Below are 18,639 nucleotides of genomic sequence, written 5' to 3' on the forward strand. Positions count from 1 at the left end.
CTTTCTCCATTCATCCCTTTCTGAATCAATTGCAAAAAAACATATATTTTCCATCTTTTGTCCACCTGTATCTATTTTACACTTCAAATCTTTTCCCATCCCAACCAGCTAGCTTTTATTAGTGATTAAAATCAAATTTTGTTTGTATAACATCATCCCAAAGTCATTAATAATACTGTAAACAATGCTTTTTCTAAGTCCCTCAAAGCTGATAAGGTAAACAAAACCCATAACACTGCTCTCAATTATAATCTGCTGAAATGAAGATAAGAACTAAAAGGAGCTGAGAAATTTCTTTAGAAACAGTCAGGCTGAATATAAGGAAAACTGAACAAACTACCAATGGGTGACATGAAAACAGTGTTGCAGGCAGATGAGGTAGATACCTGAATGGGTGGAATGGAGGCTGAGAGAGCCTGTTGGACGTTTAACATCATTTTTGTATCACTGATACAGTAAACATCCAGTAATTCACAACCTTTGCAGTCATAAAGTCCAATAATTCATGACATTTTGGGGTCTGAAAATCTGTGATTAAAGAACAAACTGAGTATATAATAAGGGAAGAGCTTCCAAATGAGTCATATGCTGCCCACATGAATGTAAATGCTAACATAAGCAAGATAGCAGCAACTGAATCCAAATGAGAAATATGGCTGGACAACATGAGTCTGAAGATGATTCTGAAACCCATATACATGACGTAAACACTTTACTACAGATGACAGAATGGAGGTCAAGGTACCGAAGGAAATTGTAAATCATAGTAACCTACTGGTTCTGAGTTAAATGATGAACAGCACTATCCCACAGGTGTGGCAGTGTCTATTAGAAGGCAAAATTTGGCATTGGATGTATGAGGAAGATATATGGGTAAGTCAGTCCAGAAATGCTATGAGAATGCAAGCTGCAACAATACTTTTTTTTACTAGAAGTGGATTAAGGTGAATTACACTACATGAAAGGCTATATGAAGACTTATGAGTGAGAATGGGTATAGAGAAAGAACAGAGATAATGTAGCACAGACATACAGAAAAAAAGATGCAGGATAAATGAGGAGAGAACATATAATGAAAAGACAATGAAAGAAAAAGGAAGAGAGAGAGAGAGAGAGAGAGAGAGAGAGAGAGAGAGAGAGAGAGAGAGAGAGAGAGAGAGAGAGAGAGAGAGAGAGAGAGTGTGTGTGTGTGTGTGTATGCAGGGAAGAAAGGTGTCACAGTGGATGAGAGATCTGGTACAGCAGTAAGTGCAAAGGGGATGAAGTGTGGTATGTTATGGTGGGTGAAACAGACTACTCTGAGGTGGTTTGGGCATGTGGATAGAATGCAAGACAGGATCTTTACAAGGGGAGTGTAAGATAATACGATCAAAGGGGTTGGTGAGAGAGGAGGACCACCTGCGAACATGGGGAAATAGAATGGAAAAAGTACTAGAGGGAGAGAATGGGGGAAGAATATGTGGATTGGTGTATGCAAGGGAGGCATGTAAGGACAGGGATAAGTGGAGACTCTTTTGCCATGGCAAGCCTTTGATGGGAGTTCCCAGAAGGAACAAGAGCCAAACAGATAAATAGATAGATCTTAATTTCATCTTCATATCATTTTTGATATGTCTGCTTCTGACAGGGTGGATGACAAAGTGGGTGAGGTACAGTTTTTGGTGAAGCCAAAAAGAACAAGGCATCATTTACAAATTCTAAAAAAGAGAAAGGCACCATGTCAAGAGGTCAAGGAGTCATGCTGTGCTGATATGCCTTGGCAAAACTGTAAAACAATGATAAATCTGGAGGATTTGGCACTGTACCTTACCTTACCTTCCAGTCCCAGGAGTCCCTTCTATCTTCTAAGAGGCTTCTATGGGTTGTACCAAAGCAACATATATCAACATTGTATGTACTAATGCTGATGGAAAGGTGTTGTAATACACTGTTACATTATGCAGATGATGATATCATGTGAATACAAATACTTAAATATGAAATGCATCATAATGGGATGAAACTAGATATGAATGACAACAAAAAACACTCACATAAACACAAATATCAGCTAAGCATTAATGACCGAACAAAGGATGGCAGTGATCATCTATCTAAAATACCTAAGTAGCAATATGAAGAAACAGATAAGTGATAAGGAAACAAAGCAGAAAATAGGTTAACTTTGAGTTCATACTCAAAATATATTAGCAACATAAATAAAGACAAAATTACCTGTGAAAACACTGAGTTGTCGACAAGTTAGCACGATATCCTTTTATAATGAACGGATTAAATCGCAGGAAAGCTGGTGCTCGATGATAGGGGACAGTGGCAAGAGGCTGCTTCTTCCTTCTCTGACACATCTTTATAATGTTGTTTTCCCTATAACAAAAGAAAGATGAGCACACCATTAACAGTAAATAGGGTCAACATATTTAAGTATAACTCATCTCATTCGTTATGAAACATAACATACATGAAAACACATCTAAAACTAATCCACACTAACAGCCTATGGCAAACTGACAGAGAAGTCTAAAAAGTTATCTTATTGGATATTTCAACAGTTCACATCTGCATGCTATCAGCTTTGAACACTAGGTGATTTTGCTCTTCATTTGCTAATTTAACGTTTAAAAAATACAATACCAGCTGCAGAGCATGATTTGGAGCATTCCATTCTACTGAACATTAATGAATAAGTGATGAGTTAAGTATGTCAGTGATAGGTTAAGTATATCACTTAAGATGCGAGATTCATTAAAGTAAAAGCAGGTAATAAACTTGTAAAAGATCAAACCTATAAAACCCCTCATCTAGTAACTGGAATCAGAGTACAAATATATGATCATTAAATTCTCCTGCTGCAGGGGATTACATGATTACTCCCCGAGTCATGCTCGTCGACTCCAGCATCATCGAGGCAGTCCTTAATCATGGGTGTGACTGACATGTTGTAAGTAGAATACTGAAAATTAAAATAAATCTTGACTACTGTGAAAGTTTGGTGAGACTTTTCATAAGTTCTGTTGATTTTTTCAATTACATTACCTAATTTTATTCTAATTAACCCAGTCTTTCCCTTAAGTACTACTATTGTCTGCTTTAATATAATGTTATAAAGCATGTTCTGCAAATATCACTGTAATCACTTAACACATCAGAGCTGAAGGGTCAAATCACTCAAAGTTTAAAGCTGATAGCAATGTGGAGATAGACTAGTAAATTACCATATCATTGGATCAAAAAAGTAGTCAGTTTATTTTAGTTGTACATTGAAACTAGTTTTGGTTATCATCTACGTTTTTGGTGTTTTGAATACTTCATTGTGATGACAGAAATACTTGTGTAGAATGATTTGGAGCACTGAGTTTCATCGAATGATAATAAATAAGGCAACTTGAGTTATGTGTATCCAGGAAAATCTAAGGTGTAATAACTGAAATATCAGTAAATCATACTTGTAAAATGGCAACAAAACCTATTTCATACACGTCACTCAAACGATAGTAAACACATACTAATATTATATCTATCTGCTGCTGGGAACTGGTTATGTCTGGTATATCTTGACTGTAATATTGATAATTACAATAAATATTGACTTCTAAGGAAGTCTGACGAGATCTTCTTGTGTTGACTTTTCTTTACTTGTGGATTACATACCTTTTCCTACGATTAATCTCTCATTTTCTTAGACATACTGTTTACATTTTCTAATAACGTTCAACAGAACATAATACAGGTACTTCTGCAATCAGGAACTATATAAAACACCTGAAACATACGCAGCTATTCCACAATGCTAGTTCTAATATAAAGCTCGAACAGACCTTCTCCTAATGACTATATGTCAACGATATATAATAATACTAACATACTCCCGCCAATGTAGCAAATCTTACTGAAATTTCCATTAATTGGAAGCAAGCACAACACTTCATGAGGCAAAATTAGACCTATAATGACTTTGAACTCTACGATAGACACTGACTACACACAAAAGTCTACGATAGACACTGACTACACACAAAAGTCTACGAGAGACACTGACTACACACTCGTACATTATACAACACTTTGGCAATGCTAAAAATCTAAAGACAGAAGAGAACCGGTTAGGTTGGTACCCTGTACACAAAGGTTAAACAAAAAAAAAACAAACACAACCGTTATGTTGCTCTCATACCTGAGCTTGTGACTTTCACCCATAATTCACATACTCACAGTGCACGGAAGTATGTCACTAACTCACCCACAAGTTTGAAAAAGGTGAGAAAACGTCTTCAGTGGCAGATGGTCAAGCACTCTGGCCTCCCTCTAGCCAGACCCTCTGGTCGTCTCCGGTTTGTTGACATTACTGACTGCAGACGACACGCCAGCTGATGGCCGACACGTTACCACTTTGCTATTTTAATTCCTGTTAAATACGTAGTGTTCAAACACCTCACTGACACCAAAATGTGAATATATTTAATAGGTATTACACTAGATTCGTTTGGGTATATGACAGAAGTGAATGGTTATATAATACAGGCTTAAAACTCTTACAGTAAGGTGAGTCGTAACATCTGGCAACTCTTTTTTTTCTTAATGTGTTTGACCGTCGTTTGAACTTTGACCTTGACCTGATAAGGCTCCACTCATCTGTAAAAACAAGACAGATATCTTTATCACCTGAAACCTGATTACACTGATAAGTATTGTAGTAGATTATGCCTTGATTACATTAATAATAACAGAACCACATGGCTGATTACGTATTGGCTTTCAGTAGTTTAAGATCGTTAGGCCAGTTTCTACACCTCCTAAACCTTAGGAAACTCTCAGATTAATTTCTACAATGTTCTGGTATGGCTATCCAGGCCAAAATATGTCTAAAATACCTCGGGATAGAAATTAATTACAATATCTAAGAAGACGTAGTTCTAAAAATCTAAAAATTCCTTACTGTTGACTGCCCATGTTCATTACGGTGCACCAGTTAATGTAAGACAACAAAGAGGACATTATACAAGTCAAAACAAACAAAACAATGCTATTCATAACATACTAACAACAAATATACTCACAATGAGTGAGTAGGGTTATCTGTGAAGTGGCCATCTACAAAAAAAATTACGTATTTTCACCAAATTCTAATAGAATAATGCGTCAAAATACTTCACTTATGTCAACAAAATTCACAGTATCATAAATTAAGTTAGTGCTACTCATCTGGTGCAAACAATGGGATTTGGTTAGAATACATTTCAGTAGACAAATGGTAATGGTGCTCTGTACATGCCTTCACTTTCTAAATGAATACATTGCAATACAATTTTCCAGTAATACTCAACACACTTATGCCTCTGTATTTTGAACACTCACCTTTATCCCCTTTCCCTTTATACAATGGTACTATGCATGCATTCCGCCAATCCTCAGGCACTTCACCGTCATACGTACATACATACATTGAATATCCTTACCAACCAGTCAACAACCCTGTCACCACCTTTCTCAATGAACTCAACTACAATACCATTCACCATTCACTCCAGCCGCCTTGCCGGATTTCATCTTCGGCAAGGCTTTAACCACCTCTTCTCCCTTCACCAAACCACTCTCCCTGATTCTTTCACTTCGCACATCACCCCGACCAAAACACCCTATATCTGCCACTCTGTCATCAAACACATTCAACAGTCTTTCAAAATACTCACTCCATTACCACCAGTTATCATACCCCCCCCCCCCCCACTTGCCCTCTTCACTGATTTGTTCTCTTGTCTTTTGCAAATCTTTTTTACCTCCTTCCAAAAAAATCTATTTATTCTTCCTAAAGTTTACTGATACTCTCGCATCCAAACTCTCATTTGCCCTCTTTTTCAACCCTTGCACCTTCCTCTTCACCTCCTCCTGCCGCTTTCTCTTTTACATCTCCCAGTCATTTGCACTCCTTCCTTGTAAGTATCGTCCAATCGCTTCTCTTTTCTCTTTAACAACTTTACTTCTTCATCCTACCACTCACTACCCTTTCTAATCTGCCACTCTATCATCAAACACATTCAACAGTCTTTCAAAATACTCACTCCATTACCACCAGTTATCATACCCCCCCCCCCCCCCACTTGCCCTCTTCACTGATTTGTTCTCTTGTCTTTTGCAAATCTTTTTTACCTCCTTCCAAAAAAATCTATTTATTCTTCCTAAAGTTTACTGATACTCTCGCATCCAAACTCTCATTTGCCCTCTTTTTCAACCCTTGCACCTTCCTCTTCACCTCCTCCTGCCGCTTTCTCTTTTACATCTCCCAGTCATTTGCACTCCTTCCTTGTAAGTATCGTCCAATCGCTTCTCTTTTCTCTTTAACAACTTTACTTCTTCATCCTACCACTCACTACCCTTTCTAATCTGCCCACCTCCCACCTTTCTCATGCCACATGCATCTCCTACACAAGCCATCACTGCTTCCATAAATACATCCCATTCCTCCCCCACTCCCCTCACGTCATTTGCTCTCACCTTTTGCCATTTTACAATCTCTCCTGGTACTTCCTCTTACAAGTCTCCTTTCCGCTCACTCACTCTCAACACTCTTCTCCCCAACATTCTCTCTTATTTTTTGAAAACCTCTACAAATCTTTACCTTCGCTTCCACAAGATGGTGATCAGACATCCTACCATCTGGCTCTTTCAGCACGTTAACATCCAAAAGACTCTCTTTTACACGCCTATAAATAAATACGTAATTAAATAATATCCGTTGACCATCTATCCTGCTCACCTACGTGTACTTGTGTATGTCTCTCTTTTTAAGCCAGGTATTCCCAATTACCAGTCTTTTTTAAGCATAAAATCCACAAGCTCTTCACCATTTCCATTCACAACACTGAACACCCCATGTGCACCAATTATACCCTCAACTGCCACATTACTTACCTTCGCATTCAAACCACCCATCACAAATACCTGGTCTCGTGCATCAAAGCTGCTAACACACTCACTCAGCTGCTCCCAAAACACTTGCCTCTCATGATCTTTCTTCTCATGACCAAGGGGCATAAGCACTAATAATCACCCACCTGTCTCCATCCACTTTCAGTTCTGCCCATATCAATCTATGATTTACTTTCTCACACTCTACCACACAATCCCACAACTCCTGCTTCAGGAGTAGTGCTACTCCTTCCTTAGCTCTTGTCCTCTCACCAACCCCTGACGTTTCCAAACCATTCTTTCCCTTTACACTTGAGCTTCGTTTCACTTAGAGCCAGAATATACAAGTTTATTCCCTCAAAGATATATGAAAGCGTATGGAGAAAAATAGGAAGGTCAATATTTATGCATATTTTCCATACATCAATTTAGTGGCATCTAATGATATGAAAAGTCAGCACTATTGCCACAACGAAGTATGGATAACGGATAACAAATCACAATGAAGTAACAGAAAAAAAAAAAAAATGAATCGTGGGAATCAACATTCGCCCTTAAGGACAGACGAGGCCAATCGCTAGTCAATCGGAGTTTGGCCCTTTATTCCCCGGCCATAAAGACGAAAATGAATAAGCTGAGTCCAGTCAGGCAACCACTGTCATCATGGTGCCTCCAATAACGAGACGCCATCTTTATAGTTATGGAATTATCATGCTTTAAAGTCCTGTAAGATTACATTAAGAATATTATCCCATTAACTAGGAAATCATCAGAGAAAGCGATAGATGCTTCGTTCATGAACCCCCTCTCTCTTCCCCACCCCTCGTAGAGACGAAAGAGGTTTGAAACCCACTTGTTCAATTCAGTTATCATCCGTAAGTCTTTATCGGAATATGTAACTGGATATCATTCATTTCCGTATTTCTTTACATATCTTGTATTTACTTTTTCGTGTGTGTGTGTGTGTGTGTGTGTGTGTGTATGTGTGTGTATAGTGTATGTGTGTGTGTGTGTGTGTGTGTGTGTGTGTGTGTGTGTGGTGTATGTGTGTGTGTGTGTGTGTATGCATGTATGTATGTATGTATGTATGTGTGTGTGTGTGTATGCATGTATGTACGTGTATGTATGTGTGTGTGTGTGTGTGTGTGTGTGTGTGTGTGTGTGTGTGTGTGTGTGTGTCAAGAGTTCCGATCTCGGAGTGTCGTTACCGAGGCCAGACCTCAATTAAAATTTGAAAAGCGTTACAGAGAAGGCGAGGTTAGGAGTGGATACATAATTTCTGAATTTTGGAGGCACCATGATTTTCTTTTTAAAGGGTGGGGGGGGGGGGGCGGTGCAGGGAGGGGCAAGGTTATAATTGCTAAGAAAAATATTGAGGGAATACAGAACATTAGCGTGTGGTGTGGGAGGGGGTGGGGTTACTGCCTCCCCCCAATACAGTTTTCTGGCTACGCATCAAGGCAAAGAGTATGTTCCAAAGCTCAGCCGTGTAGGAAAGGAAATAGATGTCATAACGGTTCATCCTCGGGTTCTCATCGGCCGCACAGCAATCATGCTATGCAATAACTTGTCGATTATCGCTTGGCGTAGCTGATGGTAGGGGGGGCACACAACCAGCCAGCACTCGGGAGCAGAAACCAAAGCAATATATATTCATTTATCTATTTATTTATTTACCTATTGAGAGAGAGAGAGAGAGAGAGAGAGAGAGAGAGAGAGAGAGAGAGAGAGAGAGAGAGAGAGAGAGAGAGAGAGAGAGAGAGAACGAACGAACGACGGGGCTTCGGGCAAATGGAACCCAGTTTAGATCAGGGTCATACTGGGACACTAGTCCACAAGTCGGACTGCTTTGGATCCAACAACTGTACAGTAAGTCTCCGGAGCTAGAACCTCCCGGCACGTGAGATCAGAACTCCATACAAAGACGACCCAATCCTCTATATAAAATGGAGCATCTGTTCGGAAGAGAATTCAAACGCATCTGATTCAGGTGTTTGTGGAATATAGAGTTTCCACGATGGATAAGACGTGACGAAGATGTTAATGGTGTATAGTGATGGCATTACAGATATACCAAAAGACGAAAGAAGATCAGTATCTATGTTGTTCCAACTATCTATCCACTAGTCTGGCAAATGCATCCACCTATTTACTTTCCTATCCATGTATACATCCCACCTGCGCCACCCTCTGTGTATCTATCAATTTTTTTTCATCCACCCATCATTAAGTTCGTCTGTTGATCATCTAGTTTACTCATCCATTCGTCTACCTATCATCCTATTTACCCATCCATTCGTCCATCTATCATCCTATTTACGCCATCCATTCACCTATCTATCATTCTATTTACCCACCCATTCATCTGTCTATCATCCTATTTACCCATCCATTCGTCTATTTATCATTCTATTTACCCATCCATTCCTCAATATATCATCCTATTTACTCCATCCATTCCTCAATATATCATCCTATTTACCCCATCCTTCGTCCATCTATCATCCTATTTACCCCATCCATTCGTCCATCTACCATCCTATTTACCCCATCCATTCATCCATCTATGATCCTATTTACCCCATCCATTCATCTATCTATCATCCTATTTACCCCATCCATTCATCCATCTATCATCCTATTACCCCATCCATTCATCTATCTATCATCCTATTTATCCCATCCATTCGTCTATCTATTTCAGGCCAACCCGCACTCACCTTGCCCCATATATATGTAAATCTGCCTCACTTTCACACAACATCGCAAAGGACAATGTAATTAATCAGAACCAAACAAGGCAATTACCCCCTAACTTAGTTAACTCCTTAGTAAAGGACAATTAACGAAAAAAAAACTTCTTAAACCTAACTTGTCTCTTTCTTGGTAACTATAACAACTTTTCTCATATAAAACCCACGATTAACACATGCAAAGTGATGCAAGGGAAGTACAAGATTAACATAATGGCCATGATGAAATGTACGTGAAGAACTGGTCAATAAATCACACTTGAAAGAAAAAAAAAAAAAGAATATGCAGACTTACAGATCATCCAGATACACTTATGGCATTATCTATTAATAAAAGACTTTAGAAATATTGAAACTATAGCGAACTACGCATGTTAATGTACCAGGGAGTGGGTGGGTGGCTGGCTATGACTTCAAAGTTCATAGCGTCCCTCAAGTACAGAATTGGCACTGCATACTGTACAAATAGGTAATTGGCACTGCATACTGTACAAATAGGTAATTGGCACTGCATACTGTACAAATAGGTAATTGGCACGGCATACTGTACAAACAGGTAATTGGCACTGCATACTGTACAAATAGGTAATTGGCACTGCATACTGTACAAATAGGTAATTGGCACGGCATACTGTACAAATAGGTAATTGGCACTGCATACTGTACAAATAGGTAATTGGCACTGCATACTGTACAAATAGGTAATTGGCACTGCATACTGTACAAATAGTAATTGGCACTGCATACTGTACAAATAGGTAATTGGCACTGCATACTGTACAAATAGGTAATTGGCACTGCATACTGTACAAATAGGTAATTGGCACTGCATACTGTACAAATAGGTAATTGGCACTGCATACTGTACAAATAGGTAATTGGCACTGCATACTGTACAAATAGGTAATTGGCACTGCATACTGTACAAATAGGTAATTGGCACTGCATACTGTACAAATAGGTAATTGGCACTGCATACTGTACAAATAGGTAATTGGCACTGCATACTGTACAAATAGGTAATTGGCACTGCATACTGTACAAATAGGTAATTGGCACTGCATAGTGTACAAATAGGTAATTGGCACTGCATACTGTACAAATAGGTAATTGGCACTGCATACTGTACAAATAGGTAATTGGCACTGCATACTGTACAAATAGGTAATTGGCACTGCATACTGTACAAATAGGTAATTGGCACTGCATACTGTACAAATAGGTAATTGGCACTGCATACTGTACAAATAGGTAATTGGCACTGCATACTGTACAAATAGGTAATTGGCACTGCATACTGTACAAATAGGTAATTGGCACTGCATACTGTACAAATAGGTAATTGGCACTGCATACTGTACAAATAGGTAATTGGCACTGCATACTGTACAAATAGGTAATTGGCACTGCATACTGTACAAATAGGTAATTGGCACTGCATACTGTACAAATAGGTAATTGGCACTGCATACTGTACAAATAGGTAATTGGCACTGCATACTGTACAAATAGGTAATTGGCACTGCATACTGTACAAATAGGTAATTGGCACTGCATACTGTACAAATAGGTAATTGGCACTGCATACTGTACAAATAGGTAATTGGCACTGCATACTGTACAAATAGGTAATTGGCACTGCATACTGTACAAATAGGTAATTGGCACTGCATACTGTACAAATAGGTAATTGGCACTGCATACTGTACAAATAGGTAATTGGCACTGCATACTGTACAAATAGGTAATTGGCACTGCATACTGTACAAATAGGTAATTGGCACTGCATACTGTACAAATAGGTAATTGGTACTGCATACTGTACAAATAGGTAACTGGCACTGCATACTGTACAAATAGGTAATTGGCACTGCGTACTGTACAAATAGGTAATTGGCACTGCATACTGTACAAATAGGTAATTGGCACTGCATACTGTACAAATAGTTAATTGGCACTGCATACTGTACAAATAGGTAATTGGCACTGCATACTGTACAAATAGGTAATTGGCACTGCGTACTGTACAAATAGGTAATTGGCACTGCATACTGTACAAATAGGTAATTGGCACTGCATACTGTACAAATAGGTAATTGGCACTGCATACTGTACAAATAGGTAATTGGCACTGTATACTGTACAAATAGGTAATTATATGCCTGATTAATGGAACAGTTATTATCAATAATGGTAACATTTGAAAGACAGATTTAACAATGCAAAAACGTCCGGTTTAGGAGAAAGCTGGACTAGAGATTAATACTAAATCAATTAAGCATTTAGCTGAGGTAATGAGGGTAATAATGACCTTTGCAAGTAACAGGCAATGAACTACAGTGAATAAATAATAATAATAATAATAATAATAATAATAATAATAATAATAATAATAATAATATCCCTGGGGATAGGGGATTAAGAATACTTCCCACGTATTCCCTGCGTGTCGTAGAAGGCGACTAAAAGGGAAGGGAGCGGGGGGCTGGAAATCCTCCCCTCTCGTTTTTTTTTTAATTTTCCAAAAGAAGGAACAGAGAATTGGGCCAGGTGAGGGTATTCCCTCAAAGGCCCAGTACTCTGTTCTTAATGCTACCTCGCTTACGCGGGAAATGGCGAATAGTTTAAAAGAAAGAAAAAATAATAATAATAATAATTATTATTTTATTTTTATTATACTTTGTCGCTGTCTCCCGCGTTTGCGAGGTAGCGCAAGGAAACAGACGAAAGAAATGGCCCAACCCCCCCCATACACATGTATATACATACGTCCACACACGCAAATATACATACCTACACAGCTTTCCATGGTTTACCCCAGACGCTTGACATGCCTTGATTCAATCCACTGACAGCACGTCAACCCTGGTATACCACATCGCTCCAATTCACTCTATTCCTTGCCCTCCTTTCACCCTCCTGCATGTTCAGGCCCCGATCACACAAAATCTTTTTCACTCCATCTTTCCACCTCCAATTTGGTCTCCCTCTTCTCCTCGTTCCCTCCACCTCCGACACATATATCCTCTTGGTCAATCTTTCCTCACTCATTCTCTCCATGTGCCCAAACCACTTCAAAACACCCTCTTCTGCTCTCTCAACCACGCTCTTTTTATTTCCACACATCTCTCTTACCCTTACGTTACTTACTCGATCAAACCACCTCACACCACACATTGTCCTCAAACATCTCATTTCCAGCACATCCATCCTCCTGCGCACAACTCTATCCATAGCCCACGCCTCGCAACCATACAACATTGTTGGAACCACTATTCCTTCAAACATACCCATTTTTGCTTTCCGAGATAATGTTCTCGACTTCCACACATTCTTCAAGGCCCCCAGAATATTTGCCCCCTCCCCCACCCTATGATCCACTTCCGCTTCCATGGTTCCATCCGCTGCCAGATCCACTCCCAGATATCTAAAACACTTCACTTCCTCCAGTTTTTCTCCATTCAAACTCACCTCCCAATTGACTTGACCCTCAACCCTACTGTACCTAATAACCTTGCTCTTATTCACATTTACTCTTAACTTAATAATAATAATAATAATTAATGACAATAATAATAATATTTAATGATAACAATAATAATAATAATAATTAATGATAATAATAATAATAACAATCATGATATTAATAATAATAATAATAATAATAATGGCAATTACATCAACGTATAGAAATATAACCAGTTCTCCTGCCAGATATCTTTAGAAATATCAGGTTTAAAATTACTGTTACATCCAGCATCAGGAGCAGCAGTGGGTATAAGCTGCCATGTTTGCAGGCACCAGCCAGCCTCGCTCGCATCAGTCATTTCATATTAAATGTTTGCTAATTAAGACATCTCTGTGACTTAAATTTCAACCACAGATGTTTCCTAAATTAACCTAATTTACATTGGTTGGGTTAGATGAAGCGGTGTTTGGTTAGGGTAGGGTTAGGTGTGGGTTGGGTAGGTTAGGTAAGGTAGGGTAAGGTAGGGTAAGGTATGGTAGGGTAAGGTAGGTTATGTTAGGTTAGGTTAGGTTAGATCAGGTCAGGTTAGGGTAGGCTAGGTCAGGTTAATTTGGTTAGGTTAGGTTAGGTTAAGTTAGGGTAGGTTAGGTTGGTTAAGTTAGGTTAGGTTAGGTTAAGTTATGGTAGGTTAGGTTGGTTAAGTTAGATTTGGTTAGGTAGGGTAAGTTTTGTTAGGTTAGGTTAGGTTAGGTTAGGTTAGGTTAGGTTAAGTTAGGGTAGGCTAGGTTGGTTAAGTTAGGTTAGGTTAGGTTAGGTTAAGTTATGGTAGGTTAGGTTGGTTAAGTTAGATTTGGTTAGGTAGGGTAAGTTTGGTTAGGTTAGGTTAGGTTAAGTAAGCTAAGGTAGGTTAAATTAGATTAGGTTAGGGTAAGTTAGGGTAGGTTATGTTAGGTTAGGTTTGATTAGGTTAGGGTAAGTTAGGGTAGGTTATGTTAAGTTTGATTAGGTTAGGGTAAGTTTGGGTAGGTTATGTTAGGGTAAGGTAAGTTAGATGAGGTGGCGTTTGGTGATTGTGTCATTGTGATACAACATCAGGTGTCAACACCATACTTTACCCACCAGAAAATCAATTAATGTTAATACATTTAGCCATTTGTGGACGTTCATGTGGACTGTAATACCTCTTTATAGTTTTCAAAATTAGTATGGAATAAACGATGTGTCTCGCATATAACCCATCGCCCATACATTAACCGTAATATCAAACATAAATCAGCTTTAATAAACATGAATCAAGAATAATGAAATGGATTCCTGTATGTTGCTGCGTATGGACGAATCTTACAATTTCAATTGCTATTCTTTTTAATTGATCAAAATATACTTCAGAGGTACGCCCATAGTTTCTTAACTGGATAGAGTTATTAGTGATCTATATCCTCATAAGACGAGTGATTTTAAGTAATAAAATGACTTTGTGAAGTGTGGACAAAAATTTTAGCAGTATTCATCTGGGATACATTTTCATTTTCGCACAGTTACATAATGGTGGGGAGTTTACCACAGAAACAATTTAAAGTATACATCTGGTTATCTACACATGTTTGCATTCCTCATTTGCTTCAGCGTCTGTTGACCTTAAGCTCCCAGGCCGCAGCGGTGACCTAGACTAGATAGAATAGAAAAAATATCGACAGATCAGCAAACACATGAAAGCTTGGATGATGAAGATCAAACATTCACAGTTGCATCAGATCGACGCTGTGTTTCACAGTAACCAAAAAATAGGAAATATGACTTTTATATGAAATTACGCTTACATTTAATACTCGTACAGTAATTAGCCCCTTGATCACGTCGGTTCCGACCCTTAGCAACAGTGGTGTTGAGTATGACCTTTAAGGGTCAGGTTAAAGGTCACGCCAATAATACGTAAGGGTCGTATTCTTCGTAATAAGGGGGTCGTGCTGGAGACCTGATAACAACGGGAGATGAAACATTATTTTTCTAGATGTCTTGTATGTCTTGCGAGACGATCAGAAGTGTGTGGGATAAGGGAGAAAGAATACTTCCCACGTATTCCCTGCGTGTCGTAGAAGGCGACTAAAAGGGGAGGGAGCGGGGGACTGGAAATCCTCCCCTCTCGTTTTCTTTTTAATTTTCCAAAAAAGGAAAGCAGGTGAAGGATACCAAGGTCAGTCTTTCCTTAAGTACCATCCTCGCTGAAACGCGCATATACAGAAAGGATATATAGATTTTTTTTTTAAATATCATTTCCATTTTTTTTCAAGTATCGCCTAGTACACGCATGGCTTTTCGGAGATATCACGGCACCGGTCTGTTCCTTTTTGGAAATTAATCAAACACTGGGGCCCTTTCCAGCCCCTCTCCCTCTCTGAATTTAACTTATAACGACACGAGGGAATACGGGGAAGATTTCACCCCCTACCCCGCTAATTATATATCCATTATACGACATAGTATATAATATATATATATTTAATATCCCTATGGCCGTGGGATTTAAGCAGATGACATGAGTTATAGCATTGTTTTAAGTATCTTTTATTATACATTGATCGACTCCCACGGTCAATGACGCAAGCATACTGCCACGTCACTTCCGGCTAAGAAAGCCAATAACCCTCTTACACCAACGACATAAATGACAACATGGTATCTACAGACAATAATGTACTAGGCAACTACACTGAATCTTAGTTATTTATCCTAGTTGCAACCTTAATCATGTTGCTATATATGGCTACGAGGACGTCCTACATGAAACTTTACAATGCTCACTCACTTCCCACTTCACTCGTGCTAGCATCTAGCTCACACGGATAGTAACTAACATCCAAATCACAAATGCAATTGAACCTGTCTTCGTCCAACACTTCCAAATGGTTCAGTACCCATATCTCAGCTGTTCTCCAGAACTGGCCTCCACCGATGTCCCTGGTCATCTGTGTAGTCTTTGTCTGTAGCCCTAGCATGTCCCCTCTCCTCCTCAGTGGCCGGCCATCACGCTCTTTTATCCGCACACTACCTTACCCTCTACTTCACCCCGCACAACCAGCACGTCCAAGTCTCTCACAAAACCATTCCCAGCCGTCCCTCTAGCGAATCTGCTCATCCAACCAGCCTCGCTAAACCTACAACCAGTGGGACCATTCCCTTGCATCCTACCCATTTGATGTTTGCCATCACGCGGGTTCGACTCAAACATTTTGTGAAGGGCTTCCGAAACTGTTCCACTCCTCCCGTTGACATATATTGCTCGCTTCCACGGATGACGCAGGAGCCTTCCACTCCTTGATTAAACACTTGTACATTCCAAGGTTTTTACTGGAATTTCCTATAATTTGAATACTATTTACTTTCCAGCCTGTAACTAATTCTCTCTGTATTTGACATGACTTCAACTTTAGTTTACCAACATTTTTACCTTAACTCATCAGTTTCCTTGATTTTCTTCACTATTCACTTGTCCCGCTATCACACACAACATAATTATGACTCAATTCCACGCTTCACCGTATGCTACGACTGACAACTTAGACATCTTTTACACTGGATTTTAAACCTCCCTACAGACCCTGCATAACAAGACATCTACCATCGGAGATCATTCAACACCTTGCAGTTCAATACTAACTTACTAGTAACCAACTTTCCTCTCTTCCTACACGTACACATGCCTTACATCCTCGATAAAAACTTTTCACTGCTTCTAACAACTTGCCTCCCACACCATATATTCTTAATACCTTCCACAGAGCATCTCTATCAACTCTATCATATGCCTTCTCCAGATCCATAAATGCTACATACAAATCCATTTGCTTTTCTAAGTATTTCTCACATACATTCTTCAAAGCAAACACCTGATCCACACATCCTCTACCACTTCTGAAACCGCACTGCTCTTCCCCAATCTGATGCTCTGTACATGCCTTCACCCTCTCAATCAATACCCTCCCATATAATTTACCAGGAATACTCAACAAACTTATACCTTCTACATATTTGATGGCTGGTGCTGTTTAAGCGAGATGACCATGAGGGCTCATAGCCATGGTTTAAGTAAAACCCTTCAGTTCAGACATTAATGACCCAACTGGGTCAATAGACTGCCAAGCATACTTTGACCACTCACTTTCCTGTGGGCTAAGGAAAAGCCAATAACCTTCTTACACTCAAGAACTAAATAGAACAACATGGGTGTATATAACATGACAATTAAATGTACGTAGGCAAGCAGTGACTGGAATCTTAGTTTAATCTATCTAGTTGCAACACTAGTAACATAATGTGTCATGATATATGGCTACGAGGACGTCTACATGAAACATTTAGCTATGGCTACTCAAAGTATCAGAAATAATGTGGTATGCATCCTAGCTCACACGGTAATAGTAACTAAACATCCAAATTCACAAATGCAATTGAACCGTGTTCTCTCGTCCTAAAAAGTTCACAACATGGTTCTATTTGTAACCCATATTCTCAGCTGGATTTGGAGAAGCTGGCCTCCAGCCGTGTCGCCGGGCGTGAGTGTGTGTGTGTGTGTGAATGTGTCTCTGTAGCCTTAGCAATGGATGGCTCCTCCTCCTCCTCCTCCGTCAGGTGGGTCCGGCCATGCACGCGTCTCACGCAGCCACACCGTACCTCACCTCGCCCTTCCCGCCAGCAGCACAGACGGTCAAGCATACCACAAAACCATGCCCTTATCGCTGTGCCCTGTACAGGATCGGTCATCACACAACTTTAGACTCTCCCCAGCTGGGACATTCCCCTATGTGGGACATCCTCCCCCATGACTAGTGCCCTCCACGCAGAGGTTCGACCCAAACAGCTGGACTGTGAGGGGTTCGCAAACTGAAGTTATCACTGTCTCTCGTTGACATATTATTGGCTCGTTACCCTCACAGGAGGAGGAGGAGCCTTACACATCTTGATTAAGACATCTTTGGTAACAGATCAAGGTGTTAGGTTACTGGAATTTCCTAGTAGATGTTGAATACTATGCTTTCCAGGCTGGGTAACTAAATTCTCGTCTGTGTACTGCTTGACATGGGATGCATATGTTGAGTTACCAAAGCGGGTGTTTTTTCTTTATCTTTTCAGTTTCCTTGATTATTTACTTCACTAGTTCACTTTGTCCCTTCACACACACACACATATTTTTATGGGGTCATAATTTGACGCTGTATCACCGTATGTTCGTACTGGAGCAACGTAAATAGTACATTTTTACACTGGGCTTAATCCTACATGGGACCTGCTATGGAGGAGGACCATCTCCCTCATGAGTTTTAACAATTTAATTTCTATAACTAACCTACAGCTATACTCATTATCCATGCCACGGAGGACTTTAAGCCCTAACTCCTTACCTTATTCTTACAGTATGATAATTTGCGTCTTACTAGCTAAACAATCGTACAGGGGTAACCATACCTGGCATCTCTACCCTCCTCCCTCCTCCTCTCCGTCGAGGGAGCAATGTTA

General features: G+C 39.6%; 1 protein-coding gene across 1 annotated transcript in view; it reads right to left on the bottom strand.

The window, feature by feature from the left end:
- LOC139758793 (progestin and adipoQ receptor family member 3-like) overlaps positions 1–18,194 on the bottom strand; it is a 39,514-nt gene extending 21,320 nt beyond the window's left edge. Inside the window, exons 1-4 of the mRNA XM_071680602.1 lie at positions 18,126–18,194; positions 4,534–4,629; positions 4,238–4,402; positions 2,215–2,364 (exon numbers count right to left, since the gene is read on the bottom strand). Of these exons, the coding sequence (XP_071536703.1) occupies positions 2,215–2,345 (131 nt within the window). The 5' untranslated portion in view covers positions 2,346–2,364; positions 4,238–4,402; positions 4,534–4,629; positions 18,126–18,194. The remainder of the gene's footprint in view (positions 1–2,214; positions 2,365–4,237; positions 4,403–4,533; positions 4,630–18,125) is intronic.
- Positions 18,195–18,639: the final 445 nt, after the last annotated feature.

The sequence above is a fragment of the Panulirus ornatus genome, chromosome 2 (assembly GCF_036320965.1).
Source record: "Panulirus ornatus isolate Po-2019 chromosome 2, ASM3632096v1, whole genome shotgun sequence".
NCBI lineage: Eukaryota > Metazoa > Arthropoda > Malacostraca > Decapoda > Palinuridae > Panulirus > Panulirus ornatus.